Source organism: Camelina sativa, chromosome 4 (genome assembly GCF_030686135.1).
Source record: "Camelina sativa cultivar CO46 ecotype springtype chromosome 4, ASM3068613v1".
NCBI lineage: Eukaryota > Viridiplantae > Streptophyta > Magnoliopsida > Brassicales > Brassicaceae > Camelina > Camelina sativa.
This window is the reverse complement of record NC_141883.1, coordinates 21,212,245-21,238,068: the sequence shown is the minus strand read 5'-3', so window position 1 is coordinate 21,238,068 and position 25,824 is coordinate 21,212,245. Positions and strand designations below refer to the sequence as shown.

General features: G+C 37.5%; 4 protein-coding genes, 1 non-coding gene and 3 pseudogenes across 14 annotated transcripts; 2 read left to right on the top strand and 6 right to left on the bottom strand.

Annotated features, from left to right (window-relative positions):
* Positions 1-1,413: 1,413 nt before the first annotated feature.
* Positions 1,414-2,843, top strand: LOC104780862 (mitogen-activated protein kinase kinase kinase 20 pseudogene; annotated as a pseudogene). The gene has a single exon (XR_015596962.1). The product of XR_015596962.1 is annotated as a mitogen-activated protein kinase kinase kinase 20 pseudogene (transcript).
* Positions 2,844-3,425: 582 nt separating this feature from the next.
* On the bottom strand, positions 3,426-6,259 carry LOC104780861 (putative acetyltransferase At3g50280). Of its 7 annotated transcripts, none has more exons than XR_015596958.1 (4): positions 5,779-6,213; positions 4,199-4,395; positions 3,814-3,991; positions 3,426-3,730 (listed from the first exon to the last, which is right to left on the bottom strand). XR_015596958.1 is itself a non-coding variant. In XM_010505399.3 (2 exons), the coding sequence occupies exons 1-2, from the start codon at positions 6,109-6,111 to the stop codon at positions 4,279-4,281; spliced, it is 450 nt and encodes a 149-aa protein (XP_010503701.1). In that variant the 5' UTR covers positions 6,112-6,256; the 3' UTR covers positions 3,426-4,278. The 7 variants fall into 7 exon arrangements, 1 of the variants encoding a protein (XP_010503701.1); XR_015596960.1 differs by lacking the exon at positions 5,779-6,213 and adding an exon at positions 4,786-5,019; XR_766824.3 differs by having other exon boundaries at positions 3,814-4,395; positions 5,779-6,259.
* A 134-nt stretch (positions 6,260-6,393) lies between these two features.
* On the bottom strand, positions 6,394-7,377 carry LOC104783975 (pentatricopeptide repeat-containing protein At2g20710, mitochondrial-like). The gene has a single exon (XM_010509063.2). The coding sequence runs from the start codon at positions 7,375-7,377 to the stop codon at positions 6,394-6,396; it is 984 nt and encodes a 327-aa protein (XP_010507365.2).
* Positions 7,378-9,083: 1,706 nt separating this feature from the next.
* On the bottom strand, positions 9,084-10,615 carry LOC104780860 (putative acetyltransferase At3g50280 pseudogene; annotated as a pseudogene). The gene has a single exon (XR_015596957.1). The product of XR_015596957.1 is annotated as a putative acetyltransferase At3g50280 pseudogene (transcript).
* Positions 10,616-11,347: 732 nt separating this feature from the next.
* Positions 11,348-12,956, bottom strand: LOC104780859 (putative acetyltransferase At3g50280). The gene has a single exon (XR_015596969.1). It is a non-coding gene; the product is annotated as a putative acetyltransferase At3g50280 (transcript).
* A 909-nt stretch (positions 12,957-13,865) lies between these two features.
* LOC104780858 (putative acetyltransferase At3g50280 pseudogene) lies at positions 13,866-15,322 on the bottom strand (annotated as a pseudogene). Its single transcript, XR_015596968.1, has one exon. The product of XR_015596968.1 is annotated as a putative acetyltransferase At3g50280 pseudogene (transcript).
* Positions 15,323-15,580: 258 nt separating this feature from the next.
* Positions 15,581-16,790, bottom strand: LOC104780856 (ethylene-responsive transcription factor ERF011). The gene has a single exon (XM_010505394.3). It carries the CDS (start codon positions 16,354-16,356, stop codon positions 15,886-15,888), a length of 471 nt encoding a protein of 156 aa, XP_010503696.2. The 5' UTR covers positions 16,357-16,790; the 3' UTR covers positions 15,581-15,885.
* Positions 16,791-17,337: 547 nt separating this feature from the next.
* On the top strand, positions 17,338-20,904 carry LOC147946039 (uncharacterized). The gene is made up of 3 exons (XM_087509466.1): positions 17,338-18,120; positions 18,232-18,614; positions 18,972-20,904. Exons 1-3 carry the CDS (start codon positions 17,338-17,340, stop codon positions 20,902-20,904), a joined length of 3,099 nt encoding a protein of 1,032 aa, XP_087365592.1.
* Positions 20,905-25,824: the final 4,920 nt, after the last annotated feature.

Here is a 25,824-nt window from a genome sequence, read left to right as displayed (position 1 = left end):
GTTAATGTCTGTTATCTCTTTATTTTCACTAATAGCACTAAAAAATGGGTGAAACAAATCATATGATAATATTATAAATTTATATATGTTTTTTAAGAGGAGCCGCAACTTGCGAAAGTCTGTTACTCTTGTGTTTGGAATCGAAGACTTCAGCTCTGCTGATTCCGACAATAAAGAAAGGAAAGAAACTAAACTTCACTGTGAAGCACTTCTTTTCCGTTTCTTGGCCACTAGTTTTTTTTATTTATTTTTTATCACTACTTTTATATTGTAGAGTTGTGAGTTGCGCCGCAATTTATTTCAAGACAATCTTGCAACCTTCTGATCCAAAACAAGATAAGTAAACAATATCAGCGCTATTAAGTTATGTGCAAACGCTTAAGTGTATAGAGGAGTAATATCAAAATATCGTTTATACACTATCTGAGTTATTGTAACAAAAGTGTACCTGTAATAAGATTTTTCTAACGTTAGATATGAATTAGATACGGAAAAATCGAAATTATGACGCAAAGGGACATATGAAATTAAGTATTTTATCAAAACAATGATAAGAATATTATTTTTCTATGATTCTCATGCAATCATGCCCATTACGACCTCAAAACTTGGACGGCCAAGCAAGTTGTTGTGAAAACTTCTATATCAAGCATTTTTATAGGATAAAAGTGAAATTCATCGTAAAGTCGTGACTAATAAAATATTAGCAAAAAGAATGGTGATTGGAAGAGTTGTCGGATAAAGTCATATATTGAAGCATCAAATCTGTTGAATTGTTATTGGAATTTGGTAAGAAAACAATAAAAAAACAAAACTATATTACAATTCACATGTGACAACTTCATCGTATTCAGCATTTTTCTCATCTATCAATATAAGTTTAGTTTTATTTTAACAGAGAAACATTATACTATTCGAAAATAAGCATGCAAATTGCAGCTGCTCTAAGAATATCCGTATACTATGAGAAAATGCAAATACGTTACTAAATGGAGAAAGAATTTGATACTTGGATTCACCAAACAACATTACAAACCCCAACTTGCATTTTTTTACAATTTTATATCAACGGCCCTTGGAAGAAGTTCTAACTATATGATCTATATAATAATTACTATAAAATTTTCGATTTTAAATCCCAATCAACACCGTTATTCATAAAGTAATTTTTTGTTATTTTGTTATTTAATTTTTTCCCAGTTTAATAAATATATATTTTGTTATTTAATTTCCTTTTTAATTTTAGCAGACCCAACAACGAAAAATCAAATATCCACTCTCTCATCACGTGCATTAAATTTTTATTATCTCAAAAATGTAAACTTTGGGATATAATTATCAACATCTAAAAAATTTAATAATAAAATTGTTAGTATATAATGAAGAAGTTGCGACATAAGGCACAATAAACAGTCACGAGCTACATGCTCTGTATCTCTCTGTTTGCTATATACTTCAATTCCCATTCCAATTCTGAATCGGTGAATCCAATCCCAAAAGAAAAAAGGAAACTTTCTTATTAACCCTAAAATCTCATTCTTCCAATCTTATAAAAACGAAACCTTTTCTTCACAATTCTCTCATCCACACATAATCTAGTTCTTCATTAATCTCAGAAGCTTTTTGTCTCAATGGAGTGGGTTCGTGGAGAAACAATAGGGTTCGGAACGTTTTCTACTGTAAGTGTAGCGACGACTATTAATAAAGATTCCGGTGAGTTCCCGAGGCTTATCGCCGTGAAATCGTCTGATTCTTATGGCGCCGCTTCTCTTTCTAACGAGAAATCAGTGTTGGATTCACTCGGTGATTGCCCTGAGATCGTACGGTGTTACGGCGAGGATCGAACGGTGGAGAACGGAGAGAAGTTACATAACTTGTTGTTGGAGTACGCTTCGAGAGGAAGTTTAGCGACACAGTTGAAGAAACTAGGCGGTGAGGGTTTACCGGAACCCACCGTACGCCGCCACACGGGATCAGTGCTCAGAGGGTTACGTCACGTCCACGCGAAAGGGTTTGCTCACTGCGATATAAAACTCGGGAATATTCTGTTGTTTAACGACGGCGCCGTTAAAATAGCCGATTTCGGATTGGCGAGGAGAGTTGACGGAGTTTTAACGCCGTCAAACGAAGGGGTTGAGATTAGAGGGACGCCGTTATATATGGCGCCGGAATCTGTTAACTATAACGTGTATGGATCAGCGGCTGACGTGTGGGCGTTAGGATGCGCTGTAGTTGAGATGGTTAGTGGCAAAACGGCGTGGAGTGTGAAAGAAGGATCACACGTCATGTCGCTTTTGATGCGTATTGGTGCCGGTGGTGAGTTACCGAAGATTCCAGAGTTCTTGTCGGAAGAAGGAAAAGATTTCTTGTCTAAGTGTTTTGTCAAAGATCCCGAGAATAGATGGACGGCTGAGATGCTTTTGAACCATCCGTTCGTAGCCGTTGATTGTGAAGAGCACGATCAACGAGAAGACTATGTTTTGAAGGTGGAGGAGGAAGAAGCACCGACGTCACCAAAGTGTCCATTCGAGTTTCCCGATTGGGAATCTATGTCATCGGATTCTCACACGCCGTCTGATTCTCCGGTGAAGAGACTTGGGAGTTTGGTTAGTGAATCGTTCCCTGATTGGTCTGTCGAAGGGGATTGGGTTACCGTCAGGTGACGTCATGAGTGTTAGAAAAACAGAGTTGAAGGCTATGTTTTTTTTTTAACACCTAGCTAAGAATACTTATTCGTATTCTTTGTGTGTAATTGATTTGTTAATACAATTTATTGTAGTCTTCATTGATTATTTTTTCTTCTTTCATCAAATTTTGAGGAATCAATTGATTGTTCGGTACTATAATTAAGATCTGATCTAAATCCATCCATCAGAAAAAGTGTATTTAAAAAGGGAAAAAAGGAAGAAGCATATTGGTGTCTTTTGAGTGTTGGAGTAAGAACGTTAACAGAGGATCGTGTCCACCACACGACAGATACTTTGCTAGTTTGCTTCAAGGAAAACTAACTTCTCTCGTACCATAAATTTGATCTCTACTCAAGACGATAAATTTGGATCCTTCTAGCGTTTTTCTCTATTTATTGGAATGTAGGCCCATTGGGTTTTAGAGACTTCATTATTATTCAAAAGCTGAACTTTTAGACATAGCCATTCGATGAATGTAAGAAAAATATTTGATGGAGCGTGACCCATCAGAAGAATTTGAGTCAAGAGAAACAAACTTGAAACTTCCATCACCGAGTATAGTTGCTGTCACAAAAATGGTTTCAGGCCGATTTCAAAGGGATTGAGGTTAGAGCATGTACAATGGTAGATACTAAAAAAAGATACTTAAGTATATTTTTAATTATAATATTTATAAATAATGAAGTTAAAAACTTTTTTAAAAACTGTCAAAAGGTTTGCGTCAATGGTAGATACTAATTTTAGGTTCTTAAAATTTAATTTTTTTTTTCAAAATTATAATATGTTAAGTACAATTTGGTTTGTTTAAATTTTTAAATATTTTTTAAAACATAAAAAATTTTGTATTTCGTAAAATTTAAAGTTACATGATATAAAAGCATATTAAAAAAAAATTACAAAAACGATTAGTTATCATCCTGGCTGCAATAACGTGAAGAATCCGGACTCAGTAACTACAATAGCGATCTGCAATAGAGAGGTTGATCTTTGGTTGTCACCCTTAACCTCTTGTAACAGCAAGCTCTTCGGTTGTCACCCTTTACCTGAAATAACAGAGACAAGAAGGATTAATAGATGTAGCATCAGAAATACAAAAACAGAGAAGAGAGAGGAAAGAGATAAACACCGATTGTGTGTCTTTACTAAGGAGGAGGAGGATCCACTTGAACAGCAGCAATATATGTATCATAACCACACACACACTAGTTTACATCCAAACACAATCACTTCCGCATTTTCAGAATGTGCCATACACATGAGGCACAACAATATGCGAAAGAAGTATTCCTAGAGTCCATCATCAACTACAGGCAACTATCCAATAATCAGCTAAAAGGCAAAATATCCAGAATCCCCCACTTGTTAACCATCAAATTAAACTATGTTTTATGCTATGCTCAGCCAAATAAGAAGAGCATAAAACATGAAGCAACACTAAAATACCCGAGAAACTGCAACTGGTATATGAATGGGTTGAGAGCAAAAAGAGAGATTTGGTTTGAAGAAGATACCTTCATCAGTAGGTTTGAGCCTGAAAATATAAAGCTCACAAAAGGTTTGGTCCGCAGAGGCGAACATTAGTCTGATAAAGTCAAGGCTCAGGATTGGATGATGCCAAATCCTTAGCCCAATACGTAACCCAATAAAGGATACCTGCGCAACACCTGTAACTCGCCGAAACGTGATGCACGAACTCAATCCGACTCCCCTGCACAAACCATTTGTGAGCAAACAGAGTAAGAAGAAGAAAAAAAGAAAAAAGGACCACAAGCATACAATTGTACATCAACAAATCAAAGACTAGGCCTATCATGTTATACTTCATCATTGGTACTGTAAGCAGCAATTAAAAAATGGGTCCATGATAGGCCTAGTCTCGAACTCATAGTCCAAGTTCTCCCAATCAATCACGAAACCCTAAACCCATACACACCACAACAAACAGAGCATAAACCATAATGTTTTTTTTTCTTTTTAATCTTTTATAAATCAATTAACCAGATCGAGGTTTCAAATCGAGATCAAGATAATCATATTAACAAACAGAGGGAGCAAGAGATAAAAAAAAAAATTGTACCAATTGAGAGAAACAACTAACCCCAAAATCAGAGACAGCGTTGAGGAGTTTAGAAGATTGAGACTTGAGGAAAATTCAACCATTTCCGACTCATCTCCTCTCTCTCAATTCAACAGATTCCGACTTGAGAAAACTTCACCGATTTTGGGTTCGTGAAATGAAAGAGAGAGGAAGAGAGGAAAAAAAGAAAAAAGCTTCCGTCGATGTTTTTTTCTTTTCTTTTTGTTAAATTCACGAACCAATCAGAGACAGACACATATAACATAAGAATCGATACTAAAAATGCTTAATTAAGAATCGATTTTAACATTTATCATGTATTATGATTTATTTTTATTCTTAAGTAACCCTAAAAACCCTTTAAATACCACCGTTGTACTTGCTCTTATATTAAGGTTAGTGCAAGTAAAAGACTCTTAAATGATACTTCTTCTTTACAAGATACTTCATCTCTTCGAATATATAAGTTCTTTTAACATTTTCTGTTTGTTCTATTTTATAAGATTTTTAAGTTTTAATGCATTTTTATATTAATTTAATATTTTTTTGACTATTTAAATTTTGTATTATTTTCTTTTAATTTGATTAAATAATATAATATTTATTATTTATTATTTTTTGTCCTTTGAACCAATAATTCTCATATAATGGAAGAGAGGGAGTATAATTTGTTCCATTTTACAAGGTTTTGTCATGTTTCTATGCACTTTTTAATATTAATTTAATAAATTTGACTATTTAAATTCCACAATATTTTTTTGTATTGGTTAAATTATGTTAAATTATTGTTTATTAATCTTTGTAATTTTAGCCAAAAGCTCTTATATACTTTCTCTGTTTCACAAATAGTGTCATTTTGACATATTTGAGACAAATTAAGAAAGTTTGTAGTATTTCACACAAATTGAAAATTAGAGGCTCCGAGATGCCGTCTATGCTTCTAACACCGTTCATCGGGAAGAAAAGTCTGAAAAAGTCAGGAACAGAGCCTCGAGGTTGAAGGATATCACTTACCGAGACAGAATCCGCTATGGCATGAACAAATTTGACACCACGGCCATCGTCACAGTCGATATAAAGCGACACCGTATTATCTTCATGGTTGTTCACTTTCACAAGACTACCAGTGAAGGGGAAGTAGGTCTCTAGAGTAGTAGACAGAGAGGACTTTAACCGAGAGATGAAATGGGTTTGCGGGTCGGGTTTGTGGAAGAGGAGACCTCTTTGAGGATAATCGAGATAGAGAAGGCTAAGATCAGATGGAGTAAGATGGATCTTTGCCTGACCCGAATGACTGATGTTTCCGGGTTTAACAATGCTCGAAGAAATCACGGTCACATCTTCCATTGTTTCCGTTAAGAAAGGAATACAATCTTCTTTTTTTTTTAGTAATACCAAAATGAATCATTGATAGCCACACGAAAGCAAACTCAAAGCCATATCTTTAAAACTTGACTATGCACCAAACAATGATGTTAGACAGCTGTCTATTGATAAAACGCATATATTTTATTTTTCTCCCCTTTTGATAAAAACCACATCGTACAATCAAGTTGATACTCTTTTTGGTATTTGTTTCTAGTACGTCGAGTGTTTTAGTTAATGCTAGTCTGTTATCATCAATCTTGTTCAAACTTCACCAACATATCCTCCTCCTCTCATTGCCTCCACCATTTTCCTACTCAACTGATCTTTATCCATGATAGGCTTGATAGTACCTTGCGGCTCACGCTTCCCCATTAATCTTAAAACATCAACTGCACTCTCAATGTCTGTCCGACCCTCCACATATTGAACACATGCGTATGCAGACAAAGCAAGATTGTTATTTGGGTCCCATCCGTTTTGCCTTACTTCCATCGCCGTTTTCTTCCTCTCCTCTTCTTCCTTATGATCTTCAAGCATGTCGTTCACTGTTGACTTGGTGTCTTGTATCGTGAGTGTTTTGTAGTGATCAAATTCCAGAATATCTTTTATCTTGACTTGGGAAAAACGATGCTCCCCGGTATCCCACTCTTCAAGAACCTCGTGAACCCCTTCGAGATCGTCTTTAACCCAAAAGAGCATAATCGTGCGAGTATATTGACCGATTGTATCAAATACTTTCCTATCCTTAGCTAAGTTCCACAAACGGCGAAGGTCTTCCTTTTCTCCTATACGCCTATAAATTAACATGAGATACCAATAGACTTTTGGTCCGAGGACGTCGTAATATCCATCATTAACCAATAATGGCTCTGACTTACGCAACATAGCTAAACCAAACCCCTTTGGTCTTTTCTCCTCCAACTTGTTCAAAAACTTTTCCATTCCTTTTGAGTCATATGCTGATATGTAAGAAGCTAACATCTTGTAAATCGGTATTCCTTCAGGTTTCATCTTTTCGCCGCCCCTCTCTTCTGATTTATAAATGCTTCTGAGTTCCAAATATGTCTGAATTTTTTCTTTCATCTTTCTCTTTCTTTCTTGCTCCTTCGCTGAGAGCAAATCTTCTTTATTCTTGAACTCCCCAAACGGAAAAGATACTGTTTTGGGGAAGCGAAAAAGGGAAAACCTACAAGGAAGAATCCTCAACAAGCTATCCACCGGTGATCGTCGAACAAGATGATCCATGCTCTCAAGTCAAAAGACAATCACATAAACAAATCCTATAATATATATAACCCAATATCTTTTCGTATTGGATTTTATATGCTTTCGTAACACGTCATTTTTCTCTCAAACAACCTTGCAAAACTATACATCCGGGATCCAGCAAAAAAACAATGATCACATCAAGCTAATACATCCCTAATATTGTAGCTAGACGTCAATATTGGAATTCTCGAAAATAAATGTAAAAGTAAATATAGTGAATAACAAGTTTTACTTTTATAACACATAAAAATTAAATGACAGTTTTTCTCGCTAACAATAAAAGGAAAAAATAATTAATTTTCCTTGATGCATCATGTAATGTCGATTAGGGTCACCAAACTTGGAACGCAAAAATAAAGTAAAGGAAACACAAAATTAAGACAAATTTTCCAGAATCCATAGATTGATATGCAAAGCCCCACAATTTTCCAGAATTCTACTTCCAATACCTAATTTTGAAATCTTTACATTTCCAACCCAATCTTCTGCATAAGTAAGTATTATAGTTATCATTAGTCAGTAATGACCTCAACATTTTTACTGACTTGCAAAGCAGCCCAAATTTAGCGACGGCCCGTCAAAAGAAGGGGTTGAGATTAGAGGGACGCCGTTGTATATGGCGCCGGATTATGTTAACTACAACGGTTAACGAGTAAGCTTTTGAACCATTCGTTCGTAGCCGTTGATTGTGATAACGATGAAAGAGAAGACTATATATGTTTTGGAGGTGAAGGAGGAAGAAGTACCAACGTCACCAAAGTGTCCCTTCGAATTTCCCGATTGGGAATCTATGTCATCGGATTCTCACACGCCGTCGGAGTCTCCGGTGGAGAGACTTGCGAGTTTGGTTAGTGAATCGTTCCTTGATTGTCTGTCGGCGGAGAATGGGTAACCGTCCGGTGAAGGGAGTGTTATAGAAGGCTAGGTTTTTTTAAGACACCTAGTTAAGATCTAAGTTCAATGATACTTATCCGTATTCTTTATGTGTAATCGATTTGTTAATACGATTCGAAATCCCGATCATAGCAAATCTTTGGCCAAGTTCTGAAAGTTTCCAGGTTGAAGCACCGTCGGTGACCATGTAATCCTAACCAAAACCAATAAAGACTCCATCTCTACTCTCAGTAACTTGTAAACCAAGCAAGGGCTCTCAGACGAAATAGTGAGGTGTGAGCAAATTGAAAACGTATATTATAATGTTTTGTTTTTTTTTTTCCTTTTTGACACCAATTATTTGTACTGTGAATAGAAGAATGTTCCTTTTAAATTTTCTTACGGTAAAAAGCTGTCCTTTTTCTAACCTGCTGGTAACCATGTGAGCATTGGTCATGCAATAATTTAAAGCGATTGTACGTTTCCACTTATATAAATAATACTGTACTACCCTTCGATAATTTATTTATGTTGTCTCATTGAACAACATGTGAACAGCGATCGTGCAAATCGTCTCGTCCCAATGAGATGCAGTACATGTCGAGACTTATGGTATGGCTTTGATCTTTTTAAGTAACCGAAAAGTTCGAGCTTTTAATTCTCTTTAAAAGTGATGATGGAACTTGGGATGGACTTATGGAATTATAAGGCAGCTTCACTTGTCACACATGCGTTCACAAGGTGAAGCTTCTTTTTGAGTCATCTGTGTTACATTTATGTTATTTGTATTTGGAGATCAATAAAATGCATTTCAAGAAGCAAATAAGTGCTAGCTACTTAACCATAATACCTTCTGCCAGGTTCATACATTATACAATCAAAGAGACAAATATTGGAACCAAAGTAAATCAATCAATCATGCAGTAGTTACATGCTCTAAAAATTCCACATCGGCTAGTAGGTTCACTAGTACATCCGACCGTAGGGTAGCCTGAACATCAATACTTCCTACATTGATACCTGGAAAAAGTGTAAGCTTTCCATTGAAACTACTCGACGGTCCAGATCGAGCTGCAATAGGTTTGCCCCAACCAAAATCTTTATTGTACACTTCGAACCGGGGAGAGCTTGCGATAACTATAGTATCACCGTCTACTTCACTGCCACTGAATAATTTTAGGTTCTTAACATTTCTAACCCAATCATCTGCAAAACTTTTACAGTTTTCACTCGTTTGCGAGCCCACTAATTTTCTAATTTCCAGACCAGCCCAACCCAAGCCACGATCCAACAGCTCTTCCACGGTGGTTACGGCTGTGGCAAGATAGATCATATTCCCAAAGCAATCTTTCTCAAGCGAAGGACTTATCCTCTGCCTTAAGTCAACCACTAGTTTAAATTGTGTCTCTCGTTCTTGGCTCATACCACTGTGTCTGATGATTGATCGCCACATATGTGCTGAAACCGCTTGAAGAGATGAAATTACCAGGTCACTGGAGCCAACCTCGCTGTTGGCTTTAGCTTTGAGATCTGAAATATTCTTCTTTGTGAAGTGAAGCATCCAATGTTTCGTACTGTGCACGGAAGAGATTCACGGCTTGGTGGTGGCGGCCTCTCCGTCAATGAAATCGGAATATGGATAGGGTAACCGATCCCCTCGAGAAACCATCCTTTGAGAACAAGAGGCTTACGTTTGAGTTCGGAACCACCACTCGAGCAAATCTTGGACCAAGTATGGAAAAAATCCCACATAGAAACCCCATCTCCAACCAAGTGGTTGTAACTGTAACCGATGAATACTCCATCCTTCATCTCGGTGACTTGTACAACAAGCACGGGCTCGGCTGCGCCATCACAGTTTTTAAAACCGTTGCAGGGAAAGAAATCATCTAGGACACAAGGCACAGAACCATCAGGTTGAAGAATATCACTCACCGAGACAGATTTAGCTTCGGCGTGGAGAAATCTAGCGCCAGAGTCATCACAGTCTACAAATAACGACACCGTATTGTCTTCAAGATTCTCCGTCTTCTCGAGACGACCCGCGAAAGGGAAGTATATATCTAAGGCAAGAGAGAGAGAGGCCTTTAGCTGAGAGATGAGATTGAAACTGTGATCGGGTTTTGGGAAGAGAAGACCTCTTTGAGGACTACTGAAATGAAGAAGACTGAAGTCAAAAGGAGTAAGATGGATCTTAGTTCGACCGGATTGGCTGCTGTTTACGGGTCGAACAATGCTCGACGACACTAAAACTACCCCTCCTGCCATGTTTAGTCTCTAATGTGAGTCTTTGAAGCTGTGAAGAAAGAAAGAGTGAAACTCGGCTAGGCTAAAATTATACTCACTTGCCAATAGGAGAAGGTAAGGATTTTAATATTGCGCGTGTTACACGTTGTAAAACTTTTCTCTTGTCCTTTTTTCTTTTTCTTTCTTTTGAATTTCAACCAACCACTTGTGCAAACTAGAAAAGTGTATATATCCATTATCCAATAATATTTTTATAATATCAAAACTAGCATTTTAAATATTCTCATAAGGGATATGTTTGTAAATAATATAACTCTATCAAATCTTTTAATTTTTTTTCATCTTCTTTAAAACTTTGCCTTAAACTATATATACCAGAAACTTGGCTGTAGACTACATGCACTTCAAAACTTGCTTCAAACATTTTCATTATTATATACTATACATTGAGTGATGATGTTCTCCTTTTCTTTTTTTCCTTTTCAACATGTGCGTACGTACTATATTTCCAAATCATAAGTACATAATGTTAATTATTGAAGGTTTTGAGGAGACGACACAGTCACATGAAAAAAGTTTTTTTTTTTTTTCATTGTTAATCTGGGGATTTCCAGATAATTTCGGGGTTAATGAGATAAATTATCTTGCAAGTTTTCTTTTGCTCTATACAATTTTTTTTTTGAATTTAATGTTAAATTATATTCAAAAGAAAATAAACGTTTTACAAAAGCTGTTGAAAATTAGCGCAATGGTTAACCGTCTGATTGCTCTATACACTTTATGTGTGTAATTTATGTTATTTGTGTTTGGAGATCAATAAAATGCATTTCAAGAAGCAATCAAGGGCAAGCTAATTAACAATAATACCTTCGCCAGGTTTGTACATTAAACAATCAAAGAGACAAATACCGGAAGCCAGATAGTATGCTCCTAAATAAATCAATCAAGCAGTAGTTATATGCTCTAAAAATTCCACATCGGCTAGTAGATTCTTTATGACATCCGACCATAGGGTAGCTTGAACATCAATACTTCCTTCACTAATTCCCGGAAAAAGATTAAGCTTGCCACTGATACTATTGGACGGTCCAGCTCGAACTGCAATAGGTTTGCCCCAACCGAAATCTTTGTTGTACACTTCCAACCGTGGTGAGCTTGCGATAACTACAGTATCACCATCTACTCTACTGCCAAGGCCTGATTTTACGTTCTTAACATTTCTAACCCAATCCTCTGCAAAAGTTTTACAGTTTTCATTCGTTAGCGAGCTCACTAGTTTATTTATTTGGAGAGCAGCCCAACCCAGGCCACGATCCAGCAGCTCTTCCACGGTGGCTGTGGCTGATGTAATATAGGCCATATTCCCAAAACTATCTTTCTCAAGGGGAGGATTCACCCTCTGCCTCAAGTCCACCACTAGTTTGCAATACGTCTCTTGTTCTCTGCTCACACCACTATGTCTGATGATTGATCTCCACATATGTGCAGAAACCGCTTGAAGAGATGAAACTATTCCCTCGCTGTTGGCTTTAGCTTTGAGATCTAAAATGTTCTCCTTTGTGAAGTGAAAAATCCATTCTTTTGTTCTCTGCTCACGGTTCCGTGGTGGCCTCTCCGACTCTGAAACCGGAATAGGGATAGGGTAATCGATACCCTCGAGGAACCATCCTTTAAGAACAAGAGGCTTATGATTGAAACCTGAACCAGTCGAGCAAATCATGGACCATGTGTGAAAGAAACCCCACATAGAAACTCCATCTGCCACCATGTGATTGTAACAGTAACTGATGAACACTCCGTCCTTCATCTCGGTAACTTGTATAACAAGCAAGGGCACCGAGTCACCATCAACGCTCCTAAAATCGTCGGCGGGAAAGAAGTGCTTCGTGAAATCGGGAACAGAGCCATCAGGCTGAAGAAAATCACTTACCGAGACAGATTCAGCTTCGGCGTGGAGAAACCTAGCGCCAGAGCCATCACAGTCTATGTAAAACGACACTGTCTCGTCTTCAAGATTCTCCGTTTTGACGAGACGACCCGCGAAAGGGAAGTAGATATCTAAGGCAAGAGAGAGAGAGGTCTTTAGCCTAAAGATGAGATTGAAATCTGGATCGGGTTTGGGAAAGAGAAGACCTCTTTGAGCATAATCGAATTGAAGAAGACTAAGGTCATATGGAGTAAGATGGATCTTAGTTCGACCGGATTGGTTGCTGTTTACGGGTTGAATAATGCTCGAGGAGATTAAAACTACCCCTCCTGCCATTTTTAGTCTCTAATGTGAAGCTATGAAGGAATAAAAATAAAACATGGCCAATCTGAAATAGTACCCCACCACATGCCAAAAGAAAGCAAATCCTATCCACTGTACGTAAGGATTAAATTATTCCACAATGTAATTATACCTTATCACCTAGATGTTCACAAGTGGTTAGTTAGAATAATTTATGTACCAAATCTATCTATAAAATTCACAATCAAAATTACTATGACTTTATTTTCAAAGCTAGCTTTTTCGTTAGTATAATTCTTTGAGGACAAAATATTTTCGAAAAGAAAATACCGTACATCAAAGTTGTATTTTGACATTTTCTAAAACAATTGTTTACGATTATGTCATAAGTATTAAAATTGTTAGATTCAGGCTTATTTTGGGTTATTAACTAAAAACGAATTGGTGATTAGTAGATTGATCCCTAGCTCTTTATATATTTACGATAGTTCCTTCAAGCTTCCAATATGAGATTTAGATTGCATTGTATCCCAACAATCTCCCCTTCAAACCAAAGACCACATGTAGGATTTTAACACACCTCCTCGGGATGATAATTCTATCTCGAACGGATCCTAGTTGGACGGATAATAAACACTTTCTTGGGCCTCATATTTGGATTAACAAGAAGCATATCTGTATCCATTTTTCTAAATCCACCAGAACTTGAACTTTGGGCTCTGATACCATGTTAAATTTGGGCTTATCTTGAGTTTCCAACTAAAAACCAATTGGTGATTAGTGGATTGAGCCTACTTGAATTATATTGTATCCCAACAAAAATTATTGTTACTTAGTACTGGCTTACAATTTATAACTTATAAAATGTTAAAATTAAAATGGTTTAAAAAAAACTTTTTTAAAATAAATCTGTAAAAATTGGATTAGTTTTACAAAAAAAAAAGGTAGAAAATCATCCAATAATAAATCGACAACTTTAGATCAAAGATTATTGGAACTAATTCACAACAATTAGAACATAATATGTCTACTCAGCCATCTGAAATAAAATGGAGTTAGTTGGATCGTTGTTCGTCCAGATTGGTTTATATAGTCACATCTGCCATTTTTGGTGTGTACGTCCGAATGATATGTTTTATTCTCAACCAAATCAAATCATGCAGTAGTTACATACTCTACAAATTCCACGTCGGCTAGTAGATTAACTAGTACATCAGACCATAAGGTCGCCTGAACATCTATACTTCCTTCATCGATTCCGGGAAAAAATACAAGTTTGCCACTGATGCTATTGCCCGGTCCAGCTCGAACTGCAATCGGTTTTCCCCAACCGAAATCATTGTTATACACTTCAAACCGGGGAGAGCTTGCAATAACTATAGTGTCACCAGCCACTCTACCACCAACGCCTAGCTTTAGGTTCTTTACGTTTTTAATCCAGTCCGCTGCAAAATTTTTACAGTTTTCATTAGTTTGTGACTTCACTACTTTATTAATTTGCAAAGCAGCCCACCCTAACCCACGATCCAGCAGCTCTTCCACGGTAGCTATAGCTGATGAAAGATAGGCCATATTCCCAAAACACTCTTTCTCGAGTGGAGGATTCAGCCTCTGTCTCAAGTCCACTGCTACTTTGCAATGCGTCTCTTTTTCTCGGCTCAGACCACCGTGTCTGATGATAGACCTCCACATATGCGCAGAAACAGCTTGAACAGATGATATTTTCAGTTCACTTGAGCCAAGCTCGCTGTTGGCTTTAGCTTTGAGATCTGAAATATTCTTCTTTGTGAAGTGAAAAACCCTATCTTTCGTGATGGGTACGGAAGATAGTTCACGGTTTAGCTGTGGCCTCTCCGTCTCTGAAACTGGAATATGGATAGGGTAATCGATCCCGTCAAGGAACCATCCTTTAAGAATAAGAGGCTTATGATCTGAACCCGAACCACTCGAGCAAATCTTGGACCACGTGTGGAAGAAGCTCCACATCGAAGCACCGTCTGCCACCATGTGGTTATAACAGAATCCGATGAAAACCCCATCCTTCATCTCGGTGACTTGTAGAGCAAGTAAGGGCTCCGAGACACCATCACTGCTCTTAAAATCGTCAGCGGGGAAGAAGTGTTTTATGAAACCGGGAACAGAACCATCAGGCTGAAGAAAATCACTCACCGAGACTGATTTAGCTTCGGCGTGGAGAAATCTAGCGCCGGAGCCATCACAGTCTATGTAAAACGACACCGAGTTATCTTCAGGGTTCTCCACTTTGACGAGACGACCTGCGAAGGGGAAGTAGATCTCTAAGGCAAGAGAGAGAGAGGTCTTTACTCGAGAGATGAGATGGAAGGCGGGATCGGGTTTGGGGAAGAGAAGACCTCTTTGAGGATAATCATATTGAAGATGAGTGAGATCAAATGGAGTAAGATGGATCTTTTCCCGACTCGATTGGCTGTTGTTTACGGGTCGAACAGTGCTCGAGGAGATTAGGACCAAATCTGCCATTTGTTAGCTACTACTAGTGTGATACTGTTCTGTGAAACTAAGCCTCAGGCTCAGCTTATATAATCTTAAACCTCGGCTAATCTGAGATGATATCCACATACCACAAGACAGCAAACAAATCTTATCCAAGTACTTACGTGTGTATGTATAAAGGACATAAATCATGTGCATGTCTATGTTTTTGATATTTATTCATGCAATTAACATTAGGGAAATTATTTTGTTTGCTTTGCTAACAGTTTTTAATGTTTAGATTTTCTTAAAAACCTATCCAAACACACAAGTTTATGATATTTTAGTTAATCCCCCGAACCTCCCAATCAACTCACGTTTTCTTCACAAAATATCAAACTTTTTTTACTAGCTTGATGTGATTATAATCGAAGTATTACACAGTCGTTACAATAATAATTTTGGTGTTTACCAAACAATTGATAGATATTAACAAGAATCTCATAATTAACTAGCTACTCAGAATAATATGTACAGTCACAGAGTTTTGTCTTGCGGGTTGAAATTGAGTTTCAATACAACGACGGAACAGAGGAATCTTTCCGTAACCACGTTTCATCTAACACAAGCCCCACGTATGATAGCAACAGTCACGGTTGTAACTGTAAGATGTAAAAAGAACTTCATTTTGCCCCCAAATTGTCATCTTGATATTCCGGGTCGGGTAGCTTGTTCAAGTCAACAAGCTTTAGTAACCCGCCGCCAAAGTCTCGCCTCTGACTAAAAACGCGGCGGCGTTTGTTGTTCTGTACCACCGTCGTACCAATAGCATCCACCTGAGCTCCGACCTCCGTCGCCTTTTTCCTGATCGTTGCGGCCGACATATCTTCGGCGGCGGAATTTTCGATACACGGTATAAGCTCGGGGAAGTTGAGCGTAGCGGTTGGTCCTCTGAGGTAAAAAACCGCCGTGTCGTACGCACGCGCAGCCGCTTCAGGTGTAGCGTAAGAGCCTAGCCAGAGCCTTGAACGCTTGTTGGGTTCACGAATCTCCGCAACCCATTTACCCCATTTTCTCATTCTTATCCCTTTGAATGGTCTTTCTCTCTTCCTTGCGCCACCCACGTCAACTGCGGCTGCTGCTCCACCGTCCATGGCGGCTTCGGAGTTGAGTTTCCAAGAAGAGGACTTTAGAAAGTGGGTTCAAGGAAACTATCTGATTTCTTGATCAAGATTCTCTTATATATATGCGAGTTGAAAAGAGGCTGCGTTTGTAGTTGGAGGAGAAAACTCCCAAAATCAATGACGACGTAGCGTTATAGTTGAAATTTTGTTTCGATTATTAAACATATAATTGACTATAGTATAAAGTATAAACCTAAACTTAGGTGAAAATATTTTATTTCATAAATAAAAAATGATCAGAAAGCTTTGTTTGTGATAAGCTCGAGAAAAGTCGTGGAGATGAATAGACTCGTCTTTTAGTTAACGATATAACCGAATATTAAATCATTGAGTGACGAAAAAAAAAAAAATCATTGAGTACGATCTAGTTTTTGGAGTGTTTATTCATATAATAACGTCAGTCTGAGTATAATGATGAAGATAATCATCTTATTATATATACACCAATCGTCTGATTTTGTCTGTTAGCTAGCTTGTTTCCACGATGGCATCACAAAACTATGATTATATCAGAAAGTATAATCTATTTTTTAAATCAAATTTTGCATCTTATGATGAACGAACTACGATCAAAAAGATAAAAATGTATTGATCTATAATCATTTCCATAAAACTATATATTGATTGTACATAACGTTAAATATACCAGCATGACTGCATGAGCCAACCAAAATCCAAAATCCAAAATTTGTGTTTAAACAAAAAAAAACCATCGAATGGTCTCATTTGGTGATTCTGAGAATATATATATCAAAATGAAAAAAAGCAGGTGAAAAAAATAAGGTGACGTAAGCAGGTGAAAAAACGATTTTCTCGGTTTTTCTTCTTGTCTGTTTCACGCTTCGCCTCTGTGATGGCTGAAGCTCTGCCTCTTCCTTCCCCTCCGGTTTCTCCAATTCCATCTTCCCCTCCGGTTTCTCCAATTCCATCTTCTCTTTACTGGATGTGATGATGTCAGATCTGCCTTCTTCTTCTCCTCTTTCTCCAGCAAATCAAACTATTCCCTCTGAGAAAGGTGTTCTTGGGGTGGCCCTTTCTTCTTTGGTCAAGGATAATTCCTCTGTTCCTCACTCTGTTTCTACTGGCCCCTCTTCTCCACCCGTTGCTAAACCTAAGGTTTCTGATTCAGGTTTTAATTGGGCAAAAAATCTTATTTCAGAAGGTAAAATTCCTGTTTTCTCGGCTTCGGTGTCGATTTCAGTTGATGGTTGTCCTCGTGTTAAGGTTTCTAATGATGTTTTTGAAAGAGGAGCTAAACTTCATGAAGATTTTATTGTGGGAACCTTTTATGGCAAAGCTCCATCTTTTGGGAAGATATGGGGTGTTCTGAATTTTCTGTGGGGAAAAGATAAGCGTGTTACGGTCCATACTTTGACAAAAAATGGTTTTCTCTTCCATATTCCCTCTCCTTCTCTATGGAAACGAGTGTTGCAACAGGAATTATGGCATGTTGGTGACTCTCCTTTCTTTATCACGACATGGAATTCAGATTTCAGTTTCAATCCTCCGTCACTAGAAAAAGCTCCGGTCTGGGCTACTATAAGGGATATTCCCTTTGATCTGATCACTAGGGAGGGTCTAAGTATTATTTGTAGGACATTGGGAAGAGCGGTTGACCATAAGCTTTTCACTAGTATCAGCTCAACTGAGGTAAAAGTTATTGTGGATCTTACTAAACCTCTACCTCCTATGGTGGAGCTTGAGCGAGAGGATGGTCAACTCTTGATTCTACAAGTCACATATCCTTGGATTCCCCCTTTATGTCCTCTTTGCAATGAAATAGGGCATAAGGCTTCTCTTTGTCCTACATCTCCTCAATCAGAGATGAACTCTACCGCATAGCAGTTCACCCCGCCTCAAGGTGAAAAGAAGCAGGTTTGGAAGGCTGTTCCTGGTGGTAAGCCTTGTCTTAACTCAAGTGTTTCAGTTGTTAAGCAAGCTTCTGTGGTTCAGGTGGAAAAAGTTTCAACTACTAACTCTACGGAAATCCAAATCCCCTCTTTCAAAGTAGACCAGTTCAGTGTTGTTCACTCTTCTGATCTGTCCAATCCTGCCACCGCTTCGCTCATGGCTGTTCCTCCACCTCCTGCTACCTCAAACCGTTTTGATATGCTCTCATTGGAGGAGCATGCTATTATTCCAGATAAAGACTCTTCTTCTATGGTTCTCTACGGTTCTTCTTCTTCTACTTTATCTTCCTCTAAAGGAAAGAAACCGAAGAGAAAGAGGTTTGATCTTCTATCACCTGCTCCAGGTGGCATTCTCTCCATCCAAGGAGGGAAGCGTCACACTCAATAATATGTTTATATGTCGGACAACTTTTTTTGGAATGTGCGAGGTCTTAATGAATCGTCAAAGCATCGACCTCTTTGCAACTGGCTTCGTTGTCATAAAGTTACTTTTGGAGTTGCATGTTAAAGAAACTAATAAGAACCATGTTTTATCGTCTTTTGGTCCGGAGTGGACCGTTTTATCTAATTACCAGTTTTCAGACTTGGGGAGGATATGGATCATTTACAAAGCTCCTACTAGAGCTAGAGTTCTTTCTATGGACCTCTAGTCAGTTACTTGTGAAATTTTTTTAGAGGATGGGAACGCATTTATACTGCGGTCTACGCTTCAAATGATGAGGAAGAAAGGAAAAAGTTGTGGTGTTCTCTTCGTACTACAGAGGCCAATTTTGGTTTATCATACATGTCATGGATTGTTAATGGGGATTTTATTGAGATTCTCTATCCAGCTGAAACCTCAAATGCTAGCATTGTTTGTTCTACAAGAGGAATGAGGTTGTTTGGTGATTGCCTAGCTGATTTAGGTCTATTTGATCTTCCGTTTAGTGGTCCTCAATTCACTTGGACAAATAAAAGATCAATAGATCCTATTGGGAAGAAATTAGATCGTTGCTTGGTGAATGGGCATTGGCTGTCAATGTTCCCATCTAGTCATTGCACCTTTGAGACTCTAGAGTTTTCAAATCACTCACCTTGCTTTATTCAGCTCGTTACGCCTCCTCCTTCTTATGGTACCCGTCCTTTTAAGTTTTTTTCTCTCTTAACAAAGCATCCAAAGTTTCTGGACTCTGTGTTTGAAGCTTGGGTTCAGGTTGGTGTTCCTGTTTATACTCTTAAAGACTTTTGTTTCAAGCTGAAAAAGATGAAAGGCCCTATGAAGTCTTTGATGAGGGATAATTTTAGTGGCTTAGAGAAGAGAGTAGTTGAGGCTCACTCTAATTTTGTTGCCCTTCAGCTGTTAGCCTTGAATGATCCTTCTCCAGTCAATCTTCAGAATGAGTTATTAGCAAAAGATGGGTGGATGCATCTTAGTCTTGCTGAGGAAGGTTTTTTCAAACAGAAATCTCGTCTCACATGGTTAGGTGAGGGTGATTTTAACACTTCTTTCTTCCATAAGGTCTCTATGGCCAGAAATGCAGGGAACGCCATAAAACTCTTGTTAAAGCCGGATGGTTCTGCTACATCATCTCTCAAGGAAGTTCATGAGCTAGTTGTAGATCACTTTGCTGAGATTTTGCAGACAATTAAGGGTCGGTTTTGTCCTCAGCTGCCTTTGTTTCTTGAATCTTTGATCCATTCTACTTGTTCGTTGGCGCAGCAAGCTTCTCTGTCCTCTCCTTTCTCAAATGAAGCAATCAAGACTTGCCTGTTCAAAATGCCTCTTAATAAAACTTCAGGACCAGATGGATTTCCTGCTGAGTTTTTTAAGTCAACTTGGTCTATTATTGGGCAGGATTTAACAATGGGAGTGCAACAATTCTTTCTGGATTCCTTTCTCCCATCCGCCTTAAACTCGACGAGTCTTATCCTTATTCCAAAAATTCCAGGGACAGTTGATGTTAGGGATTTTCGTCCTATCTCTTGTCTTAACACGACTTACAAGATCATATCTCGGCTGTTATTAGACAGGTTAAAAATTCTTCTTCCTGATCTTATATTTCCTAATCAAACCGCATTTATTAAGGATAGGCTACTATTGGAGAATGTGCTATTGGCCTCAGAAGTTGTGCAAGGCTGTCATCTTGCTTCAGGTAAAGAAAGAATCACGCTGAAAGTGGACATTTCTAAGGCCTTTGATTCGGTCAGATGGGACTTCCTTTTTAGCTCTCTTCAAGCTTATAAGATTCCTCGGGGTTTCATTAAGTGGATTAGAGCATGTGTCTGTTTCCCCTCGTTCAGTGTTAGTCTTAATGGGGTTTCTTCAGGCTTTTTTAAAGGAAAGACATGTTTGCGCCAAGGAGATCCATCATCCCCCATTCTGTTTGTTATGATAATGAATGTGTTATCTCTAATGTTAAACAAAGCAGCAGAAGAAGGTTCGTTCAGTTACCATCCTGGTTGTGAGGATCTTAAGCTTACTCATCTTTGTTTTGCGGACGATTTATTAATTTTCTTAGATGGCTCTGAGCATTCTTTGAGAGGAGTTATGTCAGTCCTCTCAGACTTTGAGGAAATATCTGGACTGGGAATGAATATTGAGAAGACCTCCATTTTTGTTCCGGTTTAAGTGAGAGTAGTTTGGAAAGGCTGCATTTACTATTCAATCTGAAGCATGTCTCACTTCCATTCAGGTACTTGGGCCTTCCTTTATGTTCGAAAAAACTTTCGCTAAGGGATTGTGATCCCTTGTTGTCTCAAATCAGAAAGAAATTAAATTCTTGGACTCACAAGTTTCTGAGTTTAGCAGGAAGGTTAACACTTATCTCTACTGTTATTTCGGGCATTATTGGTTTTTGGACTAGTGCTTTCTTCCTTCCGAAGCAAGTTATTAAGCGGATCAATAGCCTGTGCAGCTCTTTTCTATGGCGAGGCAAGATCGATTCTCCCTCGGGCACCAAAGTGTCATGGTATGACATTTGCTTCCCTAAGCTTGAGGGTGGTCTTGGTTTAAGGAACATTGGTAGTTGGAATGAGACTTGTGCCTTGAAACTTATATGGATGTTGTTTTTTAGAGCTGGTTCATTGTCGGTGGCATGGATGAGAAGTAAATATTTTTCTAAATCTCCTCTGTGGGCGCTCAATGAGAAAAATGTCGCTTACTCTTGGAATTTTAGAAAATTACTTAAGCTTCGTCCCTTAGCTCTTAAATTTTTAAGCATCAATATCGGCAATGGTGATTCTACCTTCTTTTGGTGGGATCCATGGACTCCTTTTGGTTCTCTCTACCATTTTCTAGGCTCAGATGGTCCCAGTCTATTAGGGATCCCTCTGCTTTCAACTGTGGCTGAATTGAGATTTGAAGATGGTTGGTCTCTCCCTAATGCTAGATCAGAGAGACAAGTTCTTCTCCACTCTTTCCTCTCTACCATTACCATGTCTACTTCAAATGATACTCCGGTTTGGGCTGTTGATGGTATAACTTACATGTATTTCTCTTCAAAAGTTGTGTGGAATGCTGTTAGGATTTAAAAATCTGATAAATCTTGGGCTCCGCTTGTTTGGCACAAAGCTGTCATCCCAAGACATGCTATAACCACTTGGTTGTTCATTCTCAATCATAATCCTACTCTTGATCGTTTGTCTACTTGGGGTTATGATGTTGAGTTAGATTGTCTCCTTTGTGGGTTATGCCATGAATCACAAAATCATCTGTTTTTTAACTGTGCATTCTCTGCTGAGATTTGGCGTTTGATAACGAATAAGCTTCAGATTTCTACTTCTCCGGTGTTATGGGATCAGATTCTCCTTTGGCTGCCAAGGTCTTCAGTTTCGAAGCAAAAAAAACTTGCTCTCCTTCAAGGATGGCAGAGTGCGATCTATGAACTATGGCGAGAGAGAAATTGGCGGTTTCATGATGGTATCTCGCTATCTGCAGTTGCTCTTACAAAGATCATTCTTTCTACCATGGAGGATCAGTGTAAAGCAATGTCTCAGCTGGACTTAAAACGTGGGATTTCCATTCTTCATTGTTGGACTTCCTAAAGTTGTGTTCGTTTACCGATACTTGTAAAAGCTTAAATTTATTTTTAATGTTCCTTTTTTGGATCTTTGGTTCTTCTAATATTAGTTATACTAGTTCTTTTCTCTTTTCTGCTTGTAATGATTTTATATTGCTCTTTGTACATTTTTAGTAATTTAATTAAGAAAACCTTTTAAGAAAAAAAAAATGGTCTCATTTACGTGTTTTTTTTTGTGTGTGTGCAAAGGTCTCATTTACGTTTAATAATTTGTTTATTGGATAGACGAATCATATCAAATGACATATACGCGTACGTATACACACGTCCCATAGAAACAAAACAAAAGGAGACGAGGACAGACAGTGGCCCCCTATGGTATTGGTCGGTAGTCGGTGGCTGGATACCGTTAGTAATTGACTTTTTACGTGTTTACGTAAATGATGTGATACGTATTACAAGACATTGTCCGTTTTGTCCCCCTGTATCTGTAGAGGCCTCTGGAAGCTTCTCGGTAACAGCGACAGTACGTTCGTAGTATCAGGGGAGAGTTTTGGTATTGCGTTATTGCGGGCTCCGCATGTCGGTCGGCACATAACGCAGGCTACGACGTGCTGATTATTATACACGAGGGCGGCTCATTTCCATTATGTTTATTAGTGATTTATTAACCAATCGTTATGTTTTTTTTGTTGTCATGTTAACACAATAATAGTAGTACTATTAATTTTTTAACGATTATTTATAGGAATGTAACAGGAAAAGATTCTCATGCTCTGTTTTATTTGTTGCAGTCTTAATGTTTATTTAAGTTTGACGGTAGATATGTATTAGATAAAAAATCAGTATCCTGAATTGACTAATTCAACGTAATAGAGATTTAACGATAGTATCTTTAAGTTTTGACGTTTTATTCACTCACGTACAAGAAACATTTCGCATGCTCTTTTTTGTTACACTCAAAAATTGTGACGGTGGATGCAGCCCCGGCACTATAGGGATGGGTGGATGTTTAGTTAAAGTCAGTAACCGTCTGCTAGCCCTTGATTGCAAGTGGTAACTTTACGCATATTCGGCTTCCAGTATAATGTATGAACGTGGCAAAGGTATTGTGGTTAGATAGCCCTTGATTGCTTCTTGAAATGCATTTTATTAATCTCCAAACACAAATAACATAGGTTACACACAGAAAGCAAAAAAAAAAAAAAAAACAGAACAAATTTAAAGAAGCTTCCTTCACCTTGTGAATGCAGAGACTTGCCTGAGAAGATAAACTGCCTATTATTCTGTATCTCCATCCCAAGTCTCATCACTTTTTGAGGTAGTTTAACACTACTTCTATGCTCATTGTCAAACACATTTGCTTTCAAATATTACATTTATTATTTACGTATCATGTTGTTCAAACTCCAACTGCCAAATACAGTTAATTATTGTGTTGATTAAACTTACAACTGCCAAACACAGTTAATTAATCTATCTATAAACTTATTTAATCAATGTTGTTAGGGTTGGAGTAAGTTTGAAAAAAGCTTAAAATAGAAGTTATCTGTAGAATATATGGGCTTAGGATTAGTTGGTTTGATAATATGTTAAGTTGCCTGTTTGAATTAGGAAATTATCTAGATCTTTCTCTATATAAAGAAGGTGCAAAGTTGTTGCACAACTTATGAGTTTTGAGAAAGAGTTTAAAAGCTTAAGTTTTGAGTAATTTTCTAAAGCTAATAAATGAGAGATATTCTTTTATAAACTTACTTTCTCTCTAATCTTTTAATTCTAGATTTGGTACCAGAGCCTTGCAAAATCACAGAAAAACTATGGCAGAGCTTATCATGGCAACGACGAAACCAAAGGAAGTAGGAGGATCTTCTTCCATTACATGTCCAATGTTAAATACAACCAATTATACTGTATAGGCGATGAGATGAAGATTGCGTTGAAGGTCCAAAAGGTATCGAGGGATCTCGATGGCGAGAAGAACAACATGGCTATTGCCTTTTTGTTACAATCAATACCAAAGAGTCTCATCTTACAAGTTGGAGAGCTTGATTTGGCAGAGAAAGTATGGGAAGCCATTAGAGCTCGACATGTGGGAGCAGAGAGGGTTCGAAAAGCTAGATTACAAACTCTAATGGCTGAATTTGATCGATTAAAGATGAAGGACTCTGAGACAATTGATGATTTCGTGGGAAAGCTGTCTGAAATCTCTCGAAGTCAACTGCTTTAGGTGCAAACATAGAAGAATCAAAGATAGTTAAATTTTTTTCAAGTGTCTTCCTCTAAGAAAATATATACACATAGTGGCGTATCTAGAACAAGTTCTAAATCTTAACACCACATGCTTTATAGATATTGTGGGGCGACTGAAAACCTATGAAGAACAAATCTTTGAAGAAGAAGAAGTACATGAGGGTAAGTTAATGTATACAAATACAAAAACTCAGATGGTTCAACCAAATCGAGATTTCAACGGAGATTACAGAGGAAGAGGTCGTGGTGGAAGATCTTTCTACAAAGGTAGAGGTCGTGGACGCTACGGCGGAAGAGATTTATTACAAATCACATGTTTTAGGTGTGACAAGATGGGTCATTATGCTTCACATTGTCCAGACCGATTGCTTAAGCTTCAAAAGACGCAAAAAGGTGATAACAAAGATACACATGATGCAGACGAACTTATGATGCATGAAGTAGTCTACTTGAATGAGAAGTGTTGAGTGCCCAGTAAGTTTGAGACAAACACAATTGAAGATAATATTTGGTATCTTGACAATGGAGCTAGCAATCACATGACCGAAGATATACGATATTTCTACAATCTTGACCACTCTGTTACTGGAAAAGTGAGATTTGGAGCCGATTCACATATTAATATTAAAGGAAAATGGACAATAGCTTTCATTGATATGAATAGGAAGCCAAGAGTAATGTGAGATGTGTACTTTATCCCTGATTTAAAAAATAACATCATAAGTTTTGGGCATGCTACAAAATCGGGTTATGACAACATCATAAGTCTTGGGCATGTAAAAATCAAACAGATATAAAATTAATAAAAAATTTAAAGTTAAAAAAATAGAAATTTAAAATGTTATTTTTTATTAATTTTATTTCTGTTTAATTTTTTAAAAATTAAAATTTATTTTTTTTAAGGATAAAATTGTAATTTTAAAATAATAATACACTTCACATGTATTAAACTTACAACATTTAAAAATTAGGATATTAATCTACATTAGTTAATTAAATGATGTATTATTTGTCCAAAATAAAAATAAATGAAGTACTTTTAAGTTTTTTTTTTCTTTTAATAGAATAAAGTAACTCTGTAGTTATTTTTAATATACAACAATATAAATAAATATACGTACGGTGAAAAAATAACGAATATATACATTCGATAAGATTTGCTTTCTACTTTTTGGCATGTGGGTAGTATTTTTATATATTGGCCATGTTAAACATTTTCTTTCGTTCATAGCTTCACATTAAATTCATAGCTTCACATTAAATTCATGAAAAGAAAAGGA